Source organism: Cynoglossus semilaevis, chromosome 9, assembly GCF_000523025.1.
Source record: "Cynoglossus semilaevis isolate Cse_v1.0 chromosome 9, Cse_v1.0, whole genome shotgun sequence".
Classification (NCBI taxonomy): Eukaryota; Metazoa; Chordata; class Actinopteri; order Pleuronectiformes; family Cynoglossidae; genus Cynoglossus; species Cynoglossus semilaevis.
Genome location: NC_024315.1, coordinates 18,603,385 through 18,627,833, shown reverse-complemented (window position 1 = coordinate 18,627,833; position 24,449 = coordinate 18,603,385). Strand labels below are relative to the sequence as shown.

Here is a 24,449-nt window from a genome sequence, read left to right as displayed (position 1 = left end):
TAGTAGAGTTCACTAAATACAGATTTGTTTACATGAAAATCTACGGCGTGTGAAAATGGAGATTCTTTCAGATATTCAGAGCAAAATAGATTGCATTGTATTGTATTTTTGTGGACAGGTTAACTGACCCAGGATATCTGAGAGAGGGCAGAACCGTATACAAATCCTATCTATAATAAAAGAAAAAAAAAAGGAAAGCACGAATATCAAATTTTGTTCGATATATGGCTACTATTTTAGTCAGGCAGAGCCACGGACAGTAATGTATTGTTTGGGGTCCTTCGGCTCTGCGGTTAGCGGCTAATGATGTAAACAAATAGATGGTTGTCATGTTGGNNNAGGGATAACTACTTTTAAAAACTACAATTGTCTAAACGAAGCAATCGTTATGTCCGCCGCCTTTTTTTTTTTTATTTTTTCTACTGCCACCGCTAATTGACCATCGATTAACTGCATTTGTTATTTGCGATTGTTATTATTATTTTACTGATGAGCTGCTGCTTGCTACACTAAAGGTGAGGTTATTTTTGTAATTAATTAATTTATTTATTTATTTATTATTAAGGCTACAAATTATGGATTTCTTATTTCTACGAAGTGATTTCTCCGCATCTGTGAACTCTGGTTAACTCGGGTATTTTATTTTTTATTTTTTTTATTTTTTGTAACCATAACTGGGTGTTGGTTTGTTTCTTTTCACATGCACTTAAAATCGAAATAAATATTGTTATTCATGGGTTGGTAGCATGCCTGGTCTGCTTTTTGGCACCCTGTTTTTACGTTTGGTTTGGGCAATGATAGCCAAAGATTCTCACATGTTTATTTGGGTTACTTAAAAATATGGGGTGGGGACCAACATGACCTTAAAGGTCACTTAAACCTGTTCAAGAGCCACGGTTTGTCCCGTTGCCAGATTTTAGACATAACTAGGAAGACAGTGAGACAATAAAAAAAAAAAAAAAGATGATCTATAAACTTCTCGAGAGACCTACAAGGGAGTGAAAAAGGGGGGAAAGATATACAGGTCAGGACAGAAATAACACAAACAGGATGTTGGTGTCAACGGCAGAGGAAACCACATCTCTGCACTGACTAACCACCTTCGTCTCCCTCTCATCCTTCTCTCTTTCAGTCTTCTCCAAAATGTTCCACTCACCTGTTTCATAAACAACAAATCATGTTGCATTTAACAGATATCACTTTATTTAATTGAAAAAACACAATATGTATATATACTTAACCGATGAAAGGAAATGTAAGTTTTCAATGTCTTCTGTGGTTAAGGATATACGTATATATATATATATATATATCTTTTCACAAACAGTACATACTGTAGCTGTTTGTGCACTTTAGCCTATTCTTTAGCCTACTTTTGTATTTGTTAAAATACATTTTTTTTCTTTGTGATGCCACGACGTTTCAGTTATGTCAAAGAGAATTTCAAACACAAATGTCTTTCAATGACACTTGAGCTTTTAAAGGCAGCCATCGCTCTAGTATTCTGTCGCGTAAAAGTCACTAATTTTGTTATGGAAATGGATGCATTCTTAACTAAAATTAGAATTGAGCTTTACAAAATGCATTTAACGGTGAAGAAAAGTTAAACCCATTTCTTAAAAAATGTCACAACGTCCATTCAATCTTTTCTAGATTTTTTTTTTTTGGTGAAGTTGCTATAGTCTGCTTTTTGGCTTATTTCCCTCTTATTTCTCTGCCGACAGTCATGTTTTCACTTGAGAGGGAGTGTTTCATTCTCCTGTGTGGGCCGTTGAAAACGGCACAGGCTGGGTGATGATGAAGATGGTGAAAAAGATCAGTAGTTGTAGTCACTGTTTCTGTTGGATGAAGGTTCTCTGCTGTCACCGACCGTAAGCCGTTCCAGAGCTGGTTTCAAAACACACACACACACACACACACGACGGCTTTAGTTTCATTCTTTGTCTGTTCGTGTGCGTGCGTGCGTGTGTGTGTGTGTGTTACCAGGGTAGGAGTGTCTCTGCTCCTTGTCGTTGGTCTTGACTGCAGTTTTTCCCCGATGGTAAGACACTGAGACACAATGAGACAAGGGGCAATAGTGAAATAATACGGCTGAAAGAAAATGAATAGTAGTGCATTGATCCATACATAGTGTGTTGTCACTGATCTGTGATGCGCGTTATCAGGAAGCTGATAACACAATACGGAATAAAACGTTAAAGTTTTCGCAAACAAATCTGAAACATGGCTAGAAAGAGATTTGCCAAAGGCAGAAAAACCCACCAAAACAAGAGTAAATTTTCCTTAATGTATCATAAAATGTGTGTAAAGTGTGTATGTTTTCGTGCGTGTGTATCTGTTGAAAAAGACTCACCACTGTGACTCTGAGTTGGTCCAATCCAACGATCCTGCCTCTTGTCCGACACTGGAGGGGAGGGGGGGGGTCGAGTTAAGTCAGTTTACTTATGGTAGTAACCATCAAAGGTCTGCATGAGCTGCGCCTCGTGTTGATTCAAAGTGATTCACTTAGTAACGTAGTCGGTTTAGTGGACGGATTTCATTGGTACTTCACAGTATGTGTCCGTATACTGTATGTACAGTGACAAAACGTACCGTTCTCCTTCATTAGATTTAATGACACTCAGTACGTTATTATGACATTTCATTGTCCAAAAGTAGTTCATTTCAGTTTAATTATTTCACCTTATTTCTATTTAATGTATGTTATTTTTTCGGACTTTAAATCCAATTCAATTCAAACCATGACAATAAACATCACTCTAAAAGAAGAGCAAAACATATTTTTATTAATTAATTTAATTCAATTAAAAATGCATAGAATTGCTTGTAACCATATTTAAGTAATTGTTTTTATTCATTCATTTTTTTCCATAAACAGACTAACCGGGCGGAGGGTGGTAAACAGTCACTGGCAGAGCTGGAGTACGAATGAAAACGAATTGAATCGCAAGATTTCCTCTTAAATCCATAAACAGACTAACGTAAGTACGAATGAAAACGATTGAATCGCAAGATTTCCTCTTAAATCTTGGATTAGATCCTCCTTAATCTAACCAGTCTTAATCTGAAAAATATGAGTTTTCAAATCTCTGTGTGTGTGTGTGCGCGCGCGCGTGTGTGCGTGTGTACACTTACGGTCATTGATAATAGCTCTGACTGTAGGTCTGGTGAAACGCAGCAGAAGCAGCAGCAGCAGCACACAGCACAGCAGAGCCATCAAGGTTTTGTAGACACGAAGCTGCTGCTGGACTTCCGAGAGGACGTCCTCTGTCTCCACTGAGACACAAACACATATTACAATATTGCATTGTATAATATAGTGTGAAAATAAAATGATATGATTAAATATATGAACCTCATATCTGGTGAAGCCCGTGTAACGTAGTACACTAAAAACTTTGGTCATTGATAATAATAATTTACCATTTCATCTCTCGAAACCCATTCCTAATAGGCTTTCACTTTCATTTTAGATCAGTACTTCTGAAATAGTGGGGCAAGCCCCACAATATGGCATGCTGGACATCAGTGTACCACTGTTGTAATGATTGAATGATAACAAGCCTCCAGTCACTAGGTGGCAGCAACTCATACAGTGGTTTGTACAGATAAAAATATACATTATCAGATTTACATTTACAGACCTACTCACACGGAATTAAATTCACAGTTGGCCAATAACCGTCCTTACTCCTTGCGTCTAAGGACAGTGCTTTTTCATACCTTCCCCCATTATTTCATAGTTGTAAGCTGCTATCTGAAGAACCTCCCAGAAAGATATTACTTTGTCTCGTTGCTCCTTTAAAGCAGCATCACATTCATTTACTACTATGTTTTGTGTTTTAAAAAAATTAGTAAAAATGCTAAAAAAAAAAAAATCTCTTTTTATTCCTTTACATCGAATAAAATAAAATAAGAGTCACACCTGCACAATGGATGGTCATAGTCTCACAGCTGCTCAATTCCACTCCTCTGTCAGAGATGTAGAAGCCGTCTTTCTCCCCCGTTCTGCCTTTGTCCCATCTCAGATTGTCCCGACAGCCTTTCCTGTTCTTACACAGGTTCAGGGACAAATTCTTGATGTTTTGCCCACCGTCGTAACAAACGTGAGACGAGGGCATGGGTGGAGCGGTGGCGGCGTGGTGCAAGACCAGGTGCCCTCCACATGTGGTCGTCCACTCGACAGTGAGGACGAACAGTGAGGAAACGGCCAGCTGCTGGGTCAGCTCCCCATCTCGGCTGACGGAGGTTGTGGTGGTGAAGGTGGAGACTTCAGTGTAATTAGGTTTGATCCCAGAGTTGGGCCGGCTGGTGCTGAAGACACGGGGCAGAGTGGCGTGGTCTGCATCTAGAAAACAGACGTCGATAATGAAACTGAAGTTTTAGGATGAAACAATTATCAACAGGTTAATTAAGTCAAGTCATTTTATTTTCAAGTTGCAAAAAACACACTTGACTCTATGGAATTTCGAGTTTTAAAATTAGAATTCAAATTTAAATTATCCTCCTTAAAAACCCATATAACAAGGGTAAAAATGGAGGAATGTATAAACAGTCAATGTTATACTGAGTTTTTATTAAGTAAGGCAGAATATATTTTTACAAATATAAACCAAACTCGTTCCTGTAAAATTGACATTCAGTGTTTTGTCATTTGAAATCTTCACTTCATGATGATCGTTTAGTCATTGATAAATTCAGGGAAAAAGAAGAAAAAAAATAATAATTAAAAAAAAAAAAAATTTCCAGCTGAATTTGTGTGGAAACAATTTTTTTTTTTTGAAAATAAAATATAAAATATAAATAAATCATCTCATAAATGATGAAATCATGAAATGATCATTTAACTGACTTTACATTCAAACGCCCCCTTTTTGGTGAATTTTTATCATCCTAATCAAACACTTTACGTGTATTATAACTTTATATTTGTTTGTATGTTTTCATTTGACCTGATTTACTCTTTCAAATTACTGTTCAAATATAATAGTCATTGCAGTTGGATTTATGACACTTCTCTTACATCTCGAATAAACGTTTCAATTAAAAAAAACTGTTAGTTACCAAATGCTAATTAATTTTGTTAAGATGTAAGAAACGGTTAACTTGTGAGTGTGGCTTCGCTGTAAATCTATTTAAACGTGGTTGAAAATATAATATGGTTAGTGGGTGTTATTTTTGTATACGCAGTTTCTATTTTAACCACATTTACTCAGCTAAAATGTCGAAACGAGGAGGAAATATTAATAAGGTACTGGGTAATTTAGTTCACATACATTTTTAGATCATTTTAAATATTTAACCCTTTAGTTCAGGGGCGTCAAACTCAAATTCACAGTGGGCCATTATTAAAAACTGGGAACGTGTTATGGGCCAATATTTATTGAAAAATGTACGGCATTGAATCTGAAACATCCAAAACTTAATATTTCAAACACATGAGAAATTAAATTAGAAATCAGTGGTATTTGTTTCTTATTATGTCTCTTTATCTGTAGCCTTTCAAGTTCCTTTTTTCATGTAAATCTTTTTTTCACAGGCCACCAACAAAAAAAAAAAGAAAAAAAAATGTATCTGCATACTCCGCTAATACTACAAATCCCGTCAGTATATAGCTCCTATATACTGGCGGGCCAGCTCTAGTACACATTTGATGTGATCTCCCAGGCCAAATATAATTACACTGCGGGCCAGATTTGGACCCCGGGCCTGAGTTTGTCATGTGTGTCTTCATGTAATTTTTAAAAATAAAATGTATTTATTAATATTAATGAATTCAAGTCATTTCTAAATGCTCCTTATTACCTTCCAAGCTACTGTATATTTTCTATATTCTCAGCCACTTTTCTATTTCTAATACTCATTTATACATTTAAGTAAAGTGCAAATATAAATAATAATGTAATAAAAAAAAATAAAAAAAATATAAAAATATATATAGATTTATTTATATTGCTCTTTATACTGTATGTTGTTCCTGACCTCACCTGTCCTGGAGAAAAGGTTAAATCAGACAAACACAGAAAACAATATACAGACAAGTATTTAGTCACACGGGAATTTCACGAAACTGTAGTATTCTTTTCTCATGAGAACTTTCTACTCAAGCAATTCTGATTTTTTTTTTTTTTTTTTTTATTTTAACGTGACCTTTATTACCGCCAACTCCCCTTTATTCAGTGCCGCCGGGTTGGTGGTAACGCGTTTCATCAACCCGGGTTTCAAAGCTTCTGCAAACACAAGTGAAACTCTCTGCATGACTGAGAGCGGCGGCACGAAATGTTTAAGCTTGCTTTTTCTCTCTCTCTCTCTCTCTCTCTGTCTCTCTCTCTCTCTCTCAACTGACTCTCGTGACTTTTAAGAAATGTGTCAAAATGTATTAAACAATTGCCAGAGTTTTTGCTATGAGTTATGTGAGTAACATTTGACTTTGAGCCAACTTTGAAGAGAGTGCCTTTTAAGCTTTCATTTAGCCTTTGTTAAATAATCAAACAAAATGTTACACATTATGCACACGTTAAGCATAATTATCACTGTCTAAATAGTCAACTATATCGCTAATAAATATCAATTCTTACAAATGTCTAAAAAAAATGTATTTAAAATGCTTTTCATTCTCATTTTTATCAATTTTGGTTGAATGATCAAATGGCATTATCATTGCCTATGCAGATGATACAGATATTTATTCGTCAGCACCAAATATTGGTTTAGTCATTTAACATTATAACTTTATAGTCATTTAATTAATAAGAGGCCTATTTTTTATCAGTGACATGTTCACTACACTCGCCGCTGTACATCTTAAAACAATTTTAACAGATGATGAACTTATAATACGTCAAAATGTGCTCTACAAGAAGAAGAAAATCTTTTCTTTTCAAATCTGCTTGTAATTAATTTGGTATTTGCCTCCTGTGAACAGAAAGATGTTTAGCCACTCTATTCAAATCACTTCTGGAGTCTGTTTTGTTTATCATTTAAATTAGGGACTTTGGGTTTAAAGTGTATTTGACATAGCGTGTTTTACAGGACACGGTGATTTACAGGAACACATCTAACGCAGATTTGACTCCAAGCCAACTTTAAACGGCTTTTCTTACAGTACAAAAAAAGATGTTTCTGATGCTAACGACAACAAACTTCACAGTAAATAAGGCACAGTAGATTTCCCTCGCTTTTATCTCTTGAAACTCCTCCGGACCAAAGCCCAAGTTTTCCCTTCACGTTTGTCCTTAAAACAAAGCGAAGTTAATCTTGTGAATTTTAAATCATTTGTATTCTCCGTGTATAAAAATTTTAAAAAATGTGCATTTGTCACACAATAGCAATTTGAATTTTTTTTTAAAAATTGCATTTGTCACACAATAGCAATTTGAAAATATATATTTTCTGGTATATTATATTTTATTTTTGTTGACGCTTCTTTCTCAAGAACTAGCTTCGAAACTAAACCTGACCCAAATAACCTTGTAGAGCCTAAATTATTTAGTAGCAACAATTTAAACAACAAAGAAATGATCATTTCAGCTTTGAACGAACAGCTAAATCAATAAAATTAACAAATGCAGCCCTTGCATATTTGTAAATAAATGAGGATTCAATTAAATCTAGCTAGGAAAACTATTTCACTTAAACTGTTTGGCCACTTCAAATTTCAGTTCGCATAGGGATACGCTGTGGTTTCATAGTTTATCTATTTGTTGACACTGTCCATAAATTTTCAAAGAAACCGGTCTCACCAAACTCTGTTGACCATAACCAAATGAAATAACAAATAGACAATTGTATTCGTAAAACTTTTTTTTCTTTTTTAAATGTGTTCTATAAAATTAAAAATAAAGCAGCTTAACTGACTGTACCTACCACTACAAAAAGTAAAAATAATACATACAAATTAAGTTTAAATCCTCATAATCTGTTTTAGACGCAGACTGCTGTTGGCGCTGTTGGTTTCATATAACGTATTTCGCAGGGTTTATTTAAAGCAATGACACACCAGTGTGCCGTAAGAGATCATTTAGGTGCGCTGTAGAAAATTATCAAATTTCAATTAATTGGTCCAAATTGGCTATGAAAAAAATAATCAGAGCTGTTGAACATCTTTGTGAGTATCTTTCCTCAATTCCTGCCAGTATATCAGCATTGTCTTCAACTAAACAGGAGTACATTTTTAGTCGATTTAAACTAAAAAATTATTATATTTCATTCCTCTCCTTCCGCGGTAGTTCCGTTCCAAGACCGCAAAGTAGAGGCGAGATAGTTAGCGTTCCAAGACTGCGAAGTAGAGGCGAGTTATTATATTATTTACGCATATATTTACCCTTTACGAACCTCCCCCACACTGTTATTACCCTTTCCCACACAATTACAGTATATGCACAGCAGAGTTGTATAATCGTCTCCGTTTGGGCTTCTTAGGAGGCATCGCAGGGCATTAAATTAGGGTCAACTTTCACCAAACACAAGAGCACAAACGTTTTAGCAACGTACTATATACCGGTGGCGGACTGGCATGTGGAGATGCTGAGAGGTGCTACGTTGCATGAGCTAATCAGCGTGAGGAACAGAAGAGCGCGCTCAATACTGTGTTCGATGTCCTCTCTACTACCAGCGATGTCTTTTAGTTAATTTTTAGGTTTTTATTTAGGTTAGAAAACGTTTTTTATTACAAGAATAATGAAAATATTGGAAATTAAAAAAAAAAAATTACCGTAAAATACCACGATACTGTCGCGAGATTGGAATTTCAAAAATCCGCGGTGTACTGAGGGAGCAAAAGGAGAACCACGATATAGAGGAACGTTGTTTGTTGTTTTTAGTCGTGTGCCGTGGGATTTTTCCTGGTGATATATATGTGCCGTGGCATAAAAAGGTGGAAAAACACTGATTTAAAGGCACGCGGCGGGGCTGTTAGCAGCGCTGTCTACCGTGTGTTGGTCCAACCGGTCCAAGTCCACAAACACGAGGTATTGTGTGTCAGTCAAGAACTTTCTGGAAGATATTGAGGACTGTCACAGTAAAGTCACCGTTTTACTTCACAAGCAAAGGTAAGAGCTACACATGTAAAATTCGGCTGAAAAAGGAATAATTCATCTTAATCGACAAAATGTTTGTCTCGTTTTTTGTCTGCTATTGTGAATAGTCCAATTAGTACTTAGTGAGTGTGACTTGTGGATTAGCCAACTGCTAAATAAGAACACAGAAAATGCCCTGTAAAGATAATATAGGCATTCAAATATAATCCAAATTTTAACATGCTGTTTGTGAGTACAGTTTTTTTAAATAAATTCCCAATGCCCAGGGTTCTATTGCAATGCTTTAAGGCGCTGGTGTCAAACTAAGGCTCGGGGGCCAAATCTCGCTCGTGGTGCAATTATATTTGGCCCATGAGATCATATCAAACGTGTACCAGAGTTGGCCTGCCAGTATTTAGCCACTATATACTGGCAACTATATACTGGCAGGATTTGTAGTATTAGCGGTCTATGTGCTACATTATAGCACATACAATTTGTTTTGTTTTTTGTTGTCCTGTGAAAAATAGATTTTATTAAAAAGGAACTTCAAACACTACAGATAAAGAGACGCAATGAGAAACAAATACCACTGATGTGTGTTTTCTTTCTAATTTAGTTTCTCATGTGTTTATAACTTTGGTTGTTCCTGATTCAGTGTTTACGCAAAACTTAAGTTTGTTTGCATATGAAGAAATTGTACTAGAATTCTAATTGTAATTTAATTCTAATTACATATCTAGAGAAAAGGGAAAACATGCATAATTGCCGACAATTTTTTTATTGAGTTTGGCCCACGAATCCGTCACAGTTTTTAATTTTGGCCCACTGTGATTTTGAGTTTGACTGTTTGTCCTACTTTTTTGTTTAAAAGTTTTATCTATATAAAGTCATACAAAATTCCTAAACAACTCATATATTGTTCATTTGTTTTTAGAATTTTTTTTGTCCATACTCAATGTGAGCGTAAAACACTGCCTTTCTTTTGGAATAAGGAGAAACAGGATGTTGATTGGACTTCAGTTTACAGCTAGAAACCACTTATAAACTAAATATGCTTAGTAATCAAGCTGTATGGCCTGTGGGCATCATGCTCTAAAACAGCTCGGGATCTACCAGTAGATCTCAAAGGGAGTGGCTGGTAGATCCTGAGCAATTACAATTAAAGAAACAAAACAAAAAATTAAAAATGATAGATTTAATTCTATTTTAAGATGCTAATCACTAGCGCTAAAGTAAGGACCATAGAAGTATTGAGTCAAATGGCATTGTGCCATACAACTACAGCCATTTAATCAAAGTAGTAAATATATATTTATAGTTTTCAATGTAGGTAGATCACTTTACCTCGGTCATTTGAAAAGTAGCTCCCAGGCCGAAAAAGTGTGGACACCCTGCTCTAAAATATCTACATTTGTCTTCGGAATTCACGTGACATAAATATTGACCAAAATATTTAATTCATGCTTTCACAAAAAAGCATCTATCCATGGTCTCTAAATTGTATTGTCTCTAAAAGTACTAAAGAAGTAGATAAAGTTAGTTCAACGGTATCTAAATCGGTCGCTGATAAAGGTTCGCCCAAAATAGCTTAATATGAAATCGGTTGCTAAAGGTTCGCCCAAAATAGCTTAATATTAACATGAAGAGACGTTTGCTACTACTTTTCCCTTGCATGGAAAATTGAAACCAAAATAGTTTTAAATTTAACCAAAGGTGTATTTTGGGCTGGCGAAACAGACTTGAGGCTTATTTGTCATGAGATGTAACAAAAGGTCAGGGACAAGCCTATCGTTTTGTAGTGTTAAACAAGTACGTAAAACGTTTAGTTAAAACGATAATCTAGAATGTAGCTTCATATTAGTTAAAAGATAATTATACTGCAAAGACTCAGATATATGTTGGCCAAAATAAGGATAAACAGCTATGAAGTAGCCCAAACAATTAGAAAAATGTATTACAAACGTATGACACAAATAATCAAAAGTTGGCGAACCTATAGGTCACTCAAAGGTAAGGCAAAACTAAAAGGTAAAATAAAGATTGTTTATTTCAAGTGTGTTCTTTTGTGACGATAGTGTTAGTAAGACCTTCTTCAGAGCGATCTCACAGACGTAGTTTACTAATCATGGCTTTGTGGACAAAACTGAATACATCCGTACTTCTGCTACATTCAATTTTGAACTAACAACCTGCCATGTTAGAATGTGAATTAATATCTCCCGTCTCTGGCACTGAATATGAGTCGGCTGTCAAACAACAAAACAACTTAATAACAACTAAACGTTTTCGTCAATAGGTATATGGTGTAGTTTATGATTTATTTTTTTCGATAAACTTATTTGCCTCCGGCCTTCTTTATACTCTTACACTTAAACCGGCCTGAGGCATTCAACCATAAACCCTGCAATGTTCTGCACCAAAGCCCATATAAAAAGTTACAAAGTTTAAGCGACCAAATGCACAGGGTGTTGATATTATGCTGCGTTGTTTGGCCAGAACGTTATTGAGGTCACTTTAATTCACAGGAGTGCCTCGCCAACTTCTGTATACTAGGATGTAAAAACACCTTGTTCTTTCTATGGACTCCACAATTCACGTTGTGAAAGAGAAATGTAAGAGATAGAGTAGCAAACATCACACGTGATGTTGTTGTGTTTTTTAGTGATATCGGCTAGCTTTTACTTTACTGGCCAAATACAGTAATAAACAACAGGCCTTAAGTCACCTGATAGCTGTGGTAACATGCTCACAGTAGCAGGATGTCCTTTAGTCAAAAGTCGTCTTTTTTAGCTCTGACCTTTTGACCGAGACAAATCTGGTTCAACGAAGGATTGGGCCAAGATGTGGCCTGCAGCGGTTCAACGAAGAATTTTCAAAGGATTGGGCCAAGATGTGGCCTGCAGTTGGGATACAAGACACCAGACCGAAGACGAAGAATGATTAAACTTACGGGGACGAAGGACCACGTATAAAGCTGATTCAAAGTCATCTCAGTGTCACCACTTCTGACAGCCATACTGTTGCCAATCCTCGCCAGAATGTCAAATCAAAAGTTGGTTTTTGGGAGTGGGTGTTTCGACAGTAGTCTTCATGAGTCAAAGAACCATAAGCACTTACCACTGGTTGTGAAGAAAAGAGCCAAGAATGTTGCAAGAGTCCTGAAATCCATACCCGATAAAGGAGCGAGGAAGATGAGACGACTCCAATCACATCAAGACACTAACAAGAGAAAAAGTGATGGAAGAGGAAATGGTACACCCCCACCTTTCTTTCTGTCTCTCTCTCTCTCTCTCTCTCTCTCTCTCTCTCTCTCTCTCACTCTCGCCATTGAGTGAATCACTTCATCCACTCGTGCTGCTTGTGCAAAAAGTGCAGATTTCCTCCCTTCAAAGCAGGCTGTGTGAAGAAGGGGTAGAGAAGAAAGAAATGTTAAAGGAAGGAAGGAGGAGGAAGAGGTGAATAACTTTCGACATGCAGCAGCATCTGTCTCTCTGTCAGGAACAACACAATTTTTTGCTGCACAGAAAAAGGTCGACTGACGGTAAACTTTTTTTTTTTTGACAGTTTCGTATAATTTAGCTGTTTTTTATCGAGACTTTTTTGTTTGTTTGTTTGTTTTTTTCTTTGTGTTGCAACCCTTGTGTTAACATCATTTATTCTTAGGTTCAGTGAACAGATGATGTGCAGCAGTGTTGCCTAAAAAGTAGATCGCGATCTACTTATAGACCGCCATGGGAGTAGTGGTAGCTCATAAGCGATCGAAACAAGAAAAAGTGAAATATAAACCTAATTCTACTGTGTGTAGTAATAATCATATACAGTAATTGAATCATATTCAGCTATACAGCTGCATGCCTTCAATCAGTAGCCAAATCAATTTATATGTATTTAACGTTTTCAAAGTACCGTAGGTAGATCAATTATCCTGGTCATGTGCATAGAAGCTCCTACAGCCAGGGGCAGATCTTGGTAGATTTTCTTAAATTTATCAAGAAAATCAAATGTTTATTGCAATTGCAACCAGGACCTACTTTATGAAGTGACTTTACTGTGCAACAATATTTTCCAATGATGAGTGTAGTTTGTAGCATGTATTTAATTGAGAACATATAAACAAAGTTAATGCAACACGCTAACCTCCTTTCTTGAATGTATATTTTGTTGTTCATTCTGTTGTAGGACTCTTTGAAATGCAACGACAAGGACTCATTTTCATTTAGATCAACTTAAGTTTAATTATTCACAATCAACCCCACCTCCAAAAATGAAAAGAAAAGCAAAAAAAAGAAAGTATCTAGACTTAATCTACAATCGTCAGTATCATCATAGACCTCCTTTAATATCAGAATCAACAGATACACTCATTTGAATGGGATTTTTCTGTTCAATGTTGATAATCTAAGAAAACATCTCTGTTGTGCTTCTTTTAAAAACATTAACACTGTTGTTACTGTCACTGTTTTGTTGGGACACTCGAGTTTGACAAAACTTGTTGGAGGATATCGGTTCACTTATTGGAAGCAGCACAGTCTTGCAATGGTGCTTCCCAAAGTCAAACAGCAACGTTGTAGATTCTTAATTTTAGAACCATTAATAATTACTAGTCTTACTAGAGAGAATTTCCACAAGTCAATGTTTTGTGTTCTTAGTGGGGTATAGATGGCAACAGCCAATCAATGCATAGGAGGTAGATCACAGATAGTATAGAAAAAAATGGATGTAGTCTTTCGGTTGTGACAAAAATCCTCCTTTTGGAATACTGCGATTTGTGATTAGACGAATACACGGAACCAAATCTTTAAGTCTGAGATTATCCAGAAGTCCAATAACTCTCCTAACAGTACTCCCATATGGTGGTTATCTTATGTCACCTTGATCTAAGGGTGCATTAAGCAGAGCTCAACCTTAGAACATTTCTTTATATACTCGATGACAGAGGACAGTCTTTTTGCCGTTAACAAGCAAGCAAATCTTTAGCACGCTGCTTTAGCACACCTGACCATAGGCTCATGGTTTTGTTGCTCGTGAGCAAGCAGAACTTTTCTTGTGAGCAAGAAAATAGGACAGTTAGGTCATCGAAAGGTTACATAGCTTTGCAGATGTGCAAATAGTCTCGCGTGCATTTACGCCATCGCATAGCTCACTAATGTAGGATGTCTCTGTGCCTGCACAAGAAACATGTACACGTACTTAAGCCCCAAGGCTTCCAAATGACTTAACCAGCAATTAGAAAAAAAGAGAATTGTTGACCCCAAAATTTAGAATACGTCAGCTCCCCGTGTTTGAAGGTCAAGGAAAAAAAGAGAATTGCCGACCCCAAAATTTAGAATAAAATGTTAAGTGTAGCTCGTCAGCTCCCCGTGTTTGAAGGTCAAGTCTGTATTATTTTGTTATAACTAAATTTGGAGGCAGCTTAAATGTCTTACATATCTTATATACATCTATATGGTTAAAGTGGCAAATTATATATATATATATGGTCATTGTACCTATTTTCTCTCTATTATCTATTCTACTATCTCAACTTAACATTCAGCATAATACAACTGCAAAACTATTTGATTAACTGAGATAACTATTGGTGACTTGGGAGAATTCACTGATCCTTGACTTGAGAAGCACCATTTGCTGTGTATTTTTGTGTCAAGTGAAGGTTTAGACAGAAATCAAAAGGGGATCCTGAAAGATTTAAAGCCAGTGTTAAGAGCACCATGAAAAGACAGATAACATCGAGAGACCATTCATTCTTCATTACAACCAGTGTTGTAAAGACAACGTATTTACGAGATTTAAATGTATTTTTTTTATATATATATATCAACATAATGCGAATCCTGCTGACAGCCATCAGCTGAAACCATTTAAGACAAAAACAGTTTATAAATTAGGTTCAGGATCAGCCATAGAAGGGAATCATGGAAAGACAGATTTTAGCAACAAACCGCACTTAAAATAAAATCAGGACTCTCCGTTTTTAAGACCAAATGAGTAGTGTTCTTATACAAAGTGTTGTTGTGCAAGTTGTTTGTAAACAAGGAGTTGGCTTTTACCCCACAATTTATCTGGGGTATAATGTTAAACGGTGTCTTATTGCCTCAAAAGATGCTCAAAATATCATGACAAGTATTTTCAACATGTTTTCTAATGCGTTGTCACTGTTAGGCAATTAGATACTTAGTATAATTTAGGAGTGGCTTTAATCCATGGATCTAATGATTGGTGGAGCCAATAGCAGACCCAGGTCCTTCCTTTCTCTTTTCAACTTGATATTTATCTATCCAGATTTGGCTGTTATCTGTACAAAAGTGAAACCAACCTGTCCATGTTGCATGTCACTTGTTGGTATAATTAAAGTTTGTTAAAAAGAGAAAAAAAAAAAAAGAAGACACTTCCACTTGCCTACTGATAGTACTTGATGGCCTGCTTGTATTTGTTGTTAAGTGCTCTGATTGTTAGCCAAAATCTGTTTTCCATCACGTCTCTCTTCACAGCCAAGGTTGTGGTGAGAGTGAGTGTCCATGTCTTGGGTGGTTTATAGTACAGGGGCTCAAAGCCAGTGCTTACTATGTATCAGTCCGTCATACATCCATACTTAATAAAACCTGAACTATCCCTTTAACTGTGTAGTCACTTTACAGCTCTTGGTAATTATAATAAAGTGCTCTGAAACAGCTGAGAGAAGACGTAAAAGATAAAACAAGACTCGTGATATAACAGTTAGTTATAAGGAAGAGACCTTGTCTACTTCCTGAACTTCATTCAATTATCATCCATCAGTCACAAAACAACCAGATTTTCTTTGTATTGACTCGACTGACACAGAACTTATCGGCAATTTCTTTTTTTTTTTTTTTTTTTTTTTTTATATTTACTTTCCATTTAAACTATACACACTGCACATTTTCTTACTGAAAGTGTGACTTTGTTGAAATTGAACATTTTTCTTCTTCTGGTGATCATTGTCGAGCATCAGTTTATGTTGGCCGAGTAGATGCAGGGTGCAGGAGGAGGATCAAAGCAATGATGTTGATAGAGGTGGTGGTGGTGAGGAGAAAAAAAAAAAAACATCATGTAAAACTAAATAGAAAATTGGGCTAAGGAGGCGAACAACAAGAGAGTCCAGCAGGTTTCATCTAGTCAGATTTTATCCAACAATTATTTAGCCTCAAATGGCTTTTACTTTACAACAAAGAACCAAAAATTCTTGGTAAAGATTAAAATTGCTTTTGCAATCAGGTGTGAATCAAGGTTCCACACTGTGCGCAACTTTGCTGCATTGTTGTGAGTCAATAATGATCAATGAGCAAGAACTCCAAAAATTTACAATATTGAAATAGTTGTGTTGGTTCTGAGGTGCATAACAATTTTTTCTTTTATTAGGAACAACACGTTCCTTCTTTCTTTCAAAACAGTGAAACTGACTGGACCATGATGCTGATCTTTGAAGGACATCTGCCGTAAGGTTATTTTGAGTGGGGAGTGCACTTGTGTGTTTTAGAGATTTTTTTTTCTGATTGCCAGATAGCAACACACACATACACACACGCACATGCACACACTCAATGACGTAGTGAGGGATAGACGGTGACGGAGGAGACAGAAGATGGAGGGAACATACAGGTATGAAGAGTCGGATACGACACAACATAACCACCTGAGACTAGTGTGAGGGAGTTGGGTTTGATGGAGAGAAGGCGCAGGAAAGAGACGGACAGAGAGATGGAATGGAGTCATATTTAGAAAGAGAGAAATAGTGCAACAAAGAGAAGTAAAGCAACACCTCTTAGATCTTGGAGATGGAGGCGGGAGAAAGAGTAAGGGAGAAAAGACAGAGGGATAAGTAGTAAAGGCCTTTGCACGTATGGCAGCCTTCTGTTTTTGCACATTAGAGAAATTAACTTAGACCAATGTGAACTTGCAAATCAGAAAAAAAAAAAAGAAAAAAGGATTGACTTAAAATTAGTCACGTGAACGCACTCCTCAAAGGGGAATCAATTGGGGTACTGTTTGTTGTGGATCAGGCAGTAGGCATAAAAAGGCCTCGGTGGTTGCATACCTCAGTCTGTTAGCGATATTATGTCAAATGACACAGGACACTACACTTTTTTTTTTTTTTTGTATGTGAAATCCTACGCCTCTATGAAGAGGTTCACAGGAGCCAGGAATATCTTGCTTTCTTTTTGGCCTCAAAGGACTTTCTGATTCATCAAGAAACAACAATTGTGTTATGTAGCCCTGATAAAAGAATTGAGGACATTAACTATTTTAATAAAACTTTAACCTTTATTTAACACAACGTGGCCCAAAACATATCTTTGGCCAATGTACTAATGTGTTCCCGGCATCTATGTTGAGGAGAAGATGTCACAATTTTACCAACTAGAATAATTCCGGATTGGTCATCTTAAGTAAATTTTTTACTCGGCAGTGTAAGCCAGATCTTTGTTGTTACTTGAATAGCTCTTGACGACAGAAATCTTACTACAATGCAATGGGAAGATCCATTCATTCGTTTCCCTTATTAGTCTCCTGTATTAACATCAAGCGGAGACTTTTGAAAATGTACCTGGCTTAAAAAGGAAACTTGTCAGAACCATGGCATCCTTGGAGCACTTGTTCTTTTTACCACGGCATCCTTGGAGCACTTGTTCTTTTTAAAACTTTTTCTGTGAAGCGTACAAAAATCCATAGTGAAGAGGTGAAGCTGTCATCTCAAAAATATCTTTAAACTTTTATGTTAATTTGCTTGATGTGCAAAGGCCTTTAGGAAGAGGGGACGTGAGAGGGAGGCTGAGGGAGGGAAAAGATGAGACGGAAAGAAGTGAGACTCAGGAGCAAGAGCGCTTTCAGGAGTACGGCTGTGGAACTCCATTTCCTGGTCTGTACACGGGCCTCCCTGTCGGTGACTGAGAACTGGAGTAGCTGGGCACTGCTGGGTAGCTGTACCCGCCGTAACTGTAGGACGCCGGGTAAGGGGTTTGACCACTCTGGGGATGGCTTGGTGTGTATTGGCCAAATGCTGACCCTGGGTGCGGAGTTGGAAATGATGGCTGAGTAGGGTAAGGGCAGACGGGTTGTGAAGCTGGAGGCCCGAAAGCAGGCCTGGGGCCAGAGTAGCCACCTGCTGGGGTAAAAGGTGAACTGGAACTTGGATATGGGGTAAAATGTGATGGAGGGTTAACCGGGCCTACGGCAGCTGCTGCTACAGGGGGCTGGTTGGGTGTAGTGACGGGGTAGGGGCTGTAATGAAGACCTGCAGATGAACAGGACGGCTGAGATGCATTTTGGTAAGTGGAGGACTGAGGTTTGGAGTTCGGCTGCTGCTGATTTGTCGTTGTTGCCGTCGTCGTTGGTGGATTCCATGGCGTGGCAGCAGGGTCCTGGCCGATGCCTGCTGGCGATGATGCCATCGTGGTGTTGGGAATACCCTCGTTGCTTTGTCGCAACATTTCCTGAAATTTCTCAATTCGCACTCGTCTTTTGTGAGCTAGTGAGCGCAGGGAAAGGAAGCGGTCCAGGAATGAGTCCAGAGGCAGAGAGCCCTCCAGGAACTCATCAGCTAGGGCCTGCAAAAACAAATTCACCAAGACTGTTATCAACAAGCTGCAGCTTTAAATTCCTTAAGAGAGTGTCTTTTATATTGGTATAATACTGACAATTTTGAGTGATTGGTGAAGAGTTTCTTACTGTCAAACACTTCTTTGTCTGAATTTTACTTTGTCTATTTCTACTGCCAATAATTGAATTATACAATTGTTGATACCTAATCAAAGACTTTTCAAATGCAACATAACTCTAGATTTCCCTTCAGTCAATCAGTTGCAGATATATGATTCTAAATCTTTTGCTGTTTGCTGTTAAAAGTCAAATGCAGTGGACAAATTAAAAGAGGGAACCAATAAAGATCTACTTGGAGTAGTTGGACCATGTCCTTTTTTATATGGCTTTATAAACTGCCATATAAATAAAGAACTGCCTTTAAAGGGTACTGACCTCTGACTCTGCCTCTGTTTTGCCTCCCTCTGTCTGTAGTCTGGAGAACAACGCTTCAGGAGAGACCTGACCTGCAATACCGTCTAAAGAAGACAAGTAAGTATTATGCTTTCGGTATACAACAGGAAAAACAGGCTGTCCTGTTATTGAAGCTGACAGACAGATGGCATATGAACAGTGACATCAGAATTATCTTACTGGAAACTGTTATGCAAACAAAGCCCTGCATGACCTTATCATGTAAAAGTAAACAGAAATGTATCTCTGATTAAGTTTTTTTAAAAGTCAAAAAAAAAAAAAAATGACAACAGTTCCCCTGTGCGGGATCTTTAGAATTTAATTTGATCTAACCTAAACATGACAAGTAGAAAATTTGCACGAATAATAGTACATTTAAGAGCTTCTGCTTAAAGGTGAGACACCAACCTCTGATGGAGCAGTGTTGTCTGTAGGCTTCTCTCGTAGCCTCTAACTGAGAGTATTTCTCCACCAGCACTTCTTTCTGGGCCTCCAGACGAGGCTTCACATCCAAGTTCTGTTCTGCGAGGCTGCGATTGGATGCCAGTGCCATCTCTCTCTCTAGCTGGATGTTCTGGATCTAGTGTAAAAGAACCATTATCTTGTTAAAATGTGATCCCTTTAACACTTATTAGCTTCAGCTGTCAAAAGTAAATTCAAATATTTTAAATAGTTCCAGGAGAGACCTGTTTGCAATCTATGGGCCTGAACACTTGGACAGAAGATACAGAACATAGGTGTGAGCTGATTTTAACTGCTTAAAATAACATAACATGCCAGTTAAAGTTCAGACTAGATCAGGTACAGTAGCATTTTGTAGTTGCTTATGAAATGAAAAGCTATGGCATTGTTTTCATAGCAAAAAAAAAAAAAAAAAGGAAATGAAAAGCCATGGCATTGTTTTCATAGCAAAAAAAGATAAAGCTTATTTCAAAATAAATAGATAAAACTTTATTACTGTACAACTTTTGTTTTCCAAAGACATCACATAGTGCTCTTTGGCTCTGCCATCAGAATGTGACTGTGATTTGTGAAATATGCAAGAGCAAATAAACCAGTCAACCTCTGGCCTTGCATTTTACATTGAAATGTCATTTCACAGAAAAATAACGGGAAAGACTGGTTAGACTCAACTATTAAGTGGGCTACACAACAAGCAGACTGCATAAAGCCTGAAGACTATGTTAGAGCACTATGCAGAGTCATGCTCAGTCACTCAGCAACCTGATATACAAGAGTCCAGTTTGGCAGTTAACTAAGACTTTCCAGCTTGCACACACTATCTGGCAGCTATCCTGATAGTGTCTCTTGTGACCACTTGAAATACCATCTGAAACCTAGTACCTAAACCATGCATCTATAGGTAACAGTCATTTTTAACCTGTTGTGAATAAGTAGTAATTTCACAACTACTTTGAGAATCTACAAAATGATCATCCATGTTATCAGAAAAAAAAAAATTACCAAATTAGACATTCATAAGACAAATGGGTCATTACACCCGTTGTAAGAACCTTTCCATCACATGAAAAACAAAACAAGTGTAGCTCCCATTTTATTATGAAAGCAAAATTATGTTGTTTTGCTGTCAACTGGTAAACAATACAGTGCCCCTGCATAGACTAATCTAACACCATGGACCTTCAGTACTGGATGTAAACAGGTATGTTTTTAGTAACTACTTGTCTTTCCTTTGATTTTAGCCACAGTGATGCAACAACACAGGCCTTCATGACTGTTCTCTTCACATAATTTGCTATTAGGGCTGAGTCTGGTCTCCAAGCCACAGTGGAAATGAGTGTAAAATGGAAAGTAAAGCTTTAATACCACAAAATATTACCTCATCTGACTCCAGAGCCATAGACTCCACCCTTTCCTGGTTGTCCAGGAGCTCCTGTAGCTCTGATTGGCTCAGGTCCTGGAGTTTCTCCATTTGATTTGCCAGAGTGGCTGTCCGTCACACAAGGAAACCAGGAAATTAGTTCATACAGAAAACACAAAGTGTCCAGTCAGAGGCCCTTATTGTTTTTAAAGCCATTAATAGCCACAAGACATGGGGCAGCTTTGTTTTTTTTCAGCTAGAAATGTTGAATACAAATTTAAAAGGATGAATCTAAACAATTAAAATAGATTTAATTAACAGAACTGTATTAAAAAACAGCCTATGAATTAATACCTTATACCTTTTTTTATGTCTAATTATAATGAATACACTGTGACTTACTGGTTCACCTGTGAGTTGTTGTTCAGGGCTACATAGATAAATGTCAATTGATTGAATGGTGAATTTTGGTATTTGATTTATGTTTACTTAAATCTGTTATGAATTGAATTGAAAATGAAAAAGCAGACTTGTTTTGGAGAAACCTATGATTAAATGACCATTACAGATGTCCATGTTTTATTTTATAGGGCATGTACACCTAAACTGGGCGTACAGTGTCCATTACATTAACAGCATGTACCAGAAACTAGAACCAGAAACCAATGCTAATACATTCTCTTACAATTCTGTTAAGTATTTGTTATCTGCCATTCAAAGCAGTAGAAAAGCATTAGTCACTTAACCCCAACTTGACTGCGGGTCAATGTCTAAATTTAAAGCAGGAAGGTGCGATAGGCAATTTCCGGGTATCCTTAAGTAGAACATCCACATTATATCAATTTCTGCCAAACCCCGTAGACGTAGTAGGTCGTAGTTTACGTTAAGTATAGTCCTCGAAATGTAAAATACCCGTGTCCAATACCAGCGAAGCAGCGTTTGGCTATATTTCTGGTACAGAATTAATTGCAAGCATGACAAGTGACTTTTTGTCAACGTGTTGTGACATTTGTAGTTGTGTTGTTTTCAACACCACGTGATTAGTGTTTTTGAAAGTGTATATGAAGTTATCTGTGTGTGTATGTGTATACACTATTGTTAAGAACCACCGTCAAAAAAATGAACACAACAAAAAAAAAACAGGTTTGAAACAGAAAGGCTAACAGCTAACTAGCATATCTGTAGTGATGGGAGCAGAGAATTTAAAGCGGAGCTGACTGAGTAAAAACAGGCCACAGGGCAGAAGATTTTCTTTAATAGACTAAGAATATATCAAGTTATGGGGAAAAATACAGGAGTCGGTACTTACACGATGCTAGCAAACCAGATCTTGTCCGAAAAGGCGCTGCAGCGACATCCAACACACTGTCCACTGACAGCTGACGTGACACGGCCTCGGGATTTCCGACCTGCCCCTAACACGCTCTTACCACAGACTCGGTAAAATTGTTCGGAAACACAGAAAACGTCTGATTCGATCTCGTGGTTCCGCGTTGACGGAACTATATGTGATGACAGCAGCAGTCGGTATGATCGCAATGTCAGACAGGAAGGCAGGCACTCAGAGCCACCGCCGTCAACTTCTGCCGAGGGAAGCCCGGCGGTTTGATCAAAAACAACAGCCCACTGTGACGCCAAGCCCAGAGTCCCAGCCGCCACCAACTACCTTTTCTATATCCCGGTGGGTCTTACCTAATTTGACAGTCAATCAGATTCGACACAGCGATTCAGAAATGCTATGAATATTCGTTAAAAATGTAGAAAGTTTCGCTTCACACTAACAGAAGCCACCGCCATTTTGAGAACTGTCAACGTTGTTTTCAGGGGGTGGGGAGGTGAAAAAGTAAATTTTACCACGCTAACAATTTCCTGAATTCGAACACGTCACTTTATGCACGCCGTTAAACATTCTATAGTTAAAGAAATCGTTGGCTTTCCAGTTACGTTTCTTTTGCCTTGGTTGGTTTTCTTGTAGTTTCATCCCCCCAAAAGGCTGTTTAATGGTTCGTTCCAGTTTTCAGCTGATATAAGGGAAAGCCCTTCACTACAGTGACTAACGTTCCAGCTGCAGCGGCCAGCATACCTGCTAACTAAAATAAGAAACCTGAAAACACATTTAGCCTGTGACGTGTGACATTACCACATTAAAGTGACATGTTCTTATTTTAATTTTGTTTATTAAGAAACTTGAGTTTAAACATCATGGAACTTTATGTATTGTGTGACAAAAGACCTTGTTGTGCATGTCTTCCTAAAATATACCAGGATACATTTTATTTGTCAGAGGTCGGTTTTGGTGTCTTAATTTGCAACACTTTACCTGCTGTTAGTATTTTATTTTTATTTTTTGCATTGCTTCAATTCCTTCAATTCCGTTGTACCCCCAAGTAGGACAATGAAGTCTATTCTATTCTTATGATCAGGATTTTCTTAGCTTGAAATGTTTGTGTTAAACACAAACATGTATTATTTTTTGAGGCAACACACCAAAGATAAAGACACCCAGTGTGATGAATTTCATGTTCACATGGTGGCCACACTATAAATGCATATTGAAGAAATTGAATCTTTGTCATTTGTGCATTTTCTCTTGACAAGTCAAGTGATGTACTTTTAGTTCAACCTGAATTTTGTTTTGATACAAACCCTAATAGTCTTCACTCAGTATTTCTTTTAAAGCAATAAATACAGGATAATTTAATGGCCTATTCCCTAAACTTCAGCCAGTTCCAGTCCTTCTCTGACTTGGACTGATTTTTACATTAAGGCCCATGGTAAAATCAGCATTACTTTTACGACCCTCCCGTTGTCCTACGCATTTTGTGCACACCCAGCGTCATTGCAACTGGTTTGCATCTTGTCCTAGAATCAGAGTATAAGGGAAAAGTTGGCACAAGCCGTGCAGTACAGGAGCACAGACACACACACACACACAAAGGCATCAGCCTCCAGGTCACCTAGACCCAAAGGAAAACACTAGTGTTAAGTTTGCCTGAGTTTTGGCCCAGGGTCTAATTACAAGATAAGGACAGCTTACAATCCATGAATAATATGTTCACAGTATATGAAGACCAAATTAAAGAGCACTTCTGCGTCTCAAATTTTATTAGGAAACAATTAGTCCACATTTATAGTATTGAGTAAAACAGAGATACTAACCAAATCGTTATATTCATTTTTTTTTTTTTTTGCATTTGATGTGCCATTAAAAAAAAATCCAAATCTTACAAAATTACAAAATGCTATGTACATATCACTTCCCATCTTATTTCGTTTATAACCGCAGTCCACAAATGTAATGTTTCAAACTAACTATTGTATCCCTACATCTCTCCAAGCGTGGTTGATCTTTTTTGGCAGTTTGTTGTCTGATCATGTTATTTGACCGAGTCCTAGAGCCATACTGTCTGAAATCTCATTACACTGAGGTCAGTAGTTAGTGCTGTAAAAATAAAGGTGTTTTCATAGCAATATAAGTATAATACAAGTAAATCACCAACTTAACTTTAACCAAAACTGATAAGAAAGCGGAAGAGAAGAAATAGTGATTTGCAGAGTTTGTGTATGGAAGCGAACAGAAATAGTGATTTGCAGAG

The 24,449-nt window shown here is 37.3% G+C and overlaps 2 protein-coding genes and 1 long non-coding RNA gene across 3 annotated transcripts; all 3 read right to left on the bottom strand.

The window, feature by feature from the left end:
* Positions 1–346: 346 nt before the first annotated feature.
* LOC103384299 (uncharacterized) lies at positions 347–2,404 on the bottom strand. Its single transcript, XR_522100.3, has 3 exons — positions 2,354–2,404; positions 1,984–2,049; positions 347–1,887 (listed from the first exon to the last, which is right to left on the bottom strand). It is a non-coding gene; the product is annotated as an uncharacterized LOC103384299 (long non-coding RNA).
* Positions 2,405–2,879: 475 nt separating this feature from the next.
* Positions 2,880–12,330, bottom strand: LOC107989006 (uncharacterized). Its single transcript, XM_017034971.2, has 4 exons — positions 12,138–12,330; positions 3,926–4,348; positions 3,136–3,276; positions 2,880–2,917 (listed from the first exon to the last, which is right to left on the bottom strand). The coding sequence occupies exons 1-4, from the start codon at positions 12,187–12,189 to the stop codon at positions 2,880–2,882; spliced, it is 654 nt and encodes a 217-aa protein (XP_016890460.1). The 5' UTR covers positions 12,190–12,330.
* Positions 12,331–14,991: 2,661 nt separating this feature from the next.
* Positions 14,992–24,402, bottom strand: vps37c (VPS37C subunit of ESCRT-I). The gene is made up of 6 exons (XM_008317772.3): positions 22,163–24,402; positions 20,872–20,981; positions 19,440–19,611; positions 19,014–19,096; positions 17,647–18,586; positions 14,992–17,603 (listed from the first exon to the last, which is right to left on the bottom strand). The coding sequence occupies exons 2-5, from the start codon at positions 20,962–20,964 to the stop codon at positions 17,867–17,869; spliced, it is 1,068 nt and encodes a 355-aa protein (XP_008315994.1). The 5' UTR covers positions 20,965–20,981; positions 22,163–24,402; the 3' UTR covers positions 14,992–17,603; positions 17,647–17,866.
* Between the last annotated feature and the right edge of the window lie 47 nt (positions 24,403–24,449).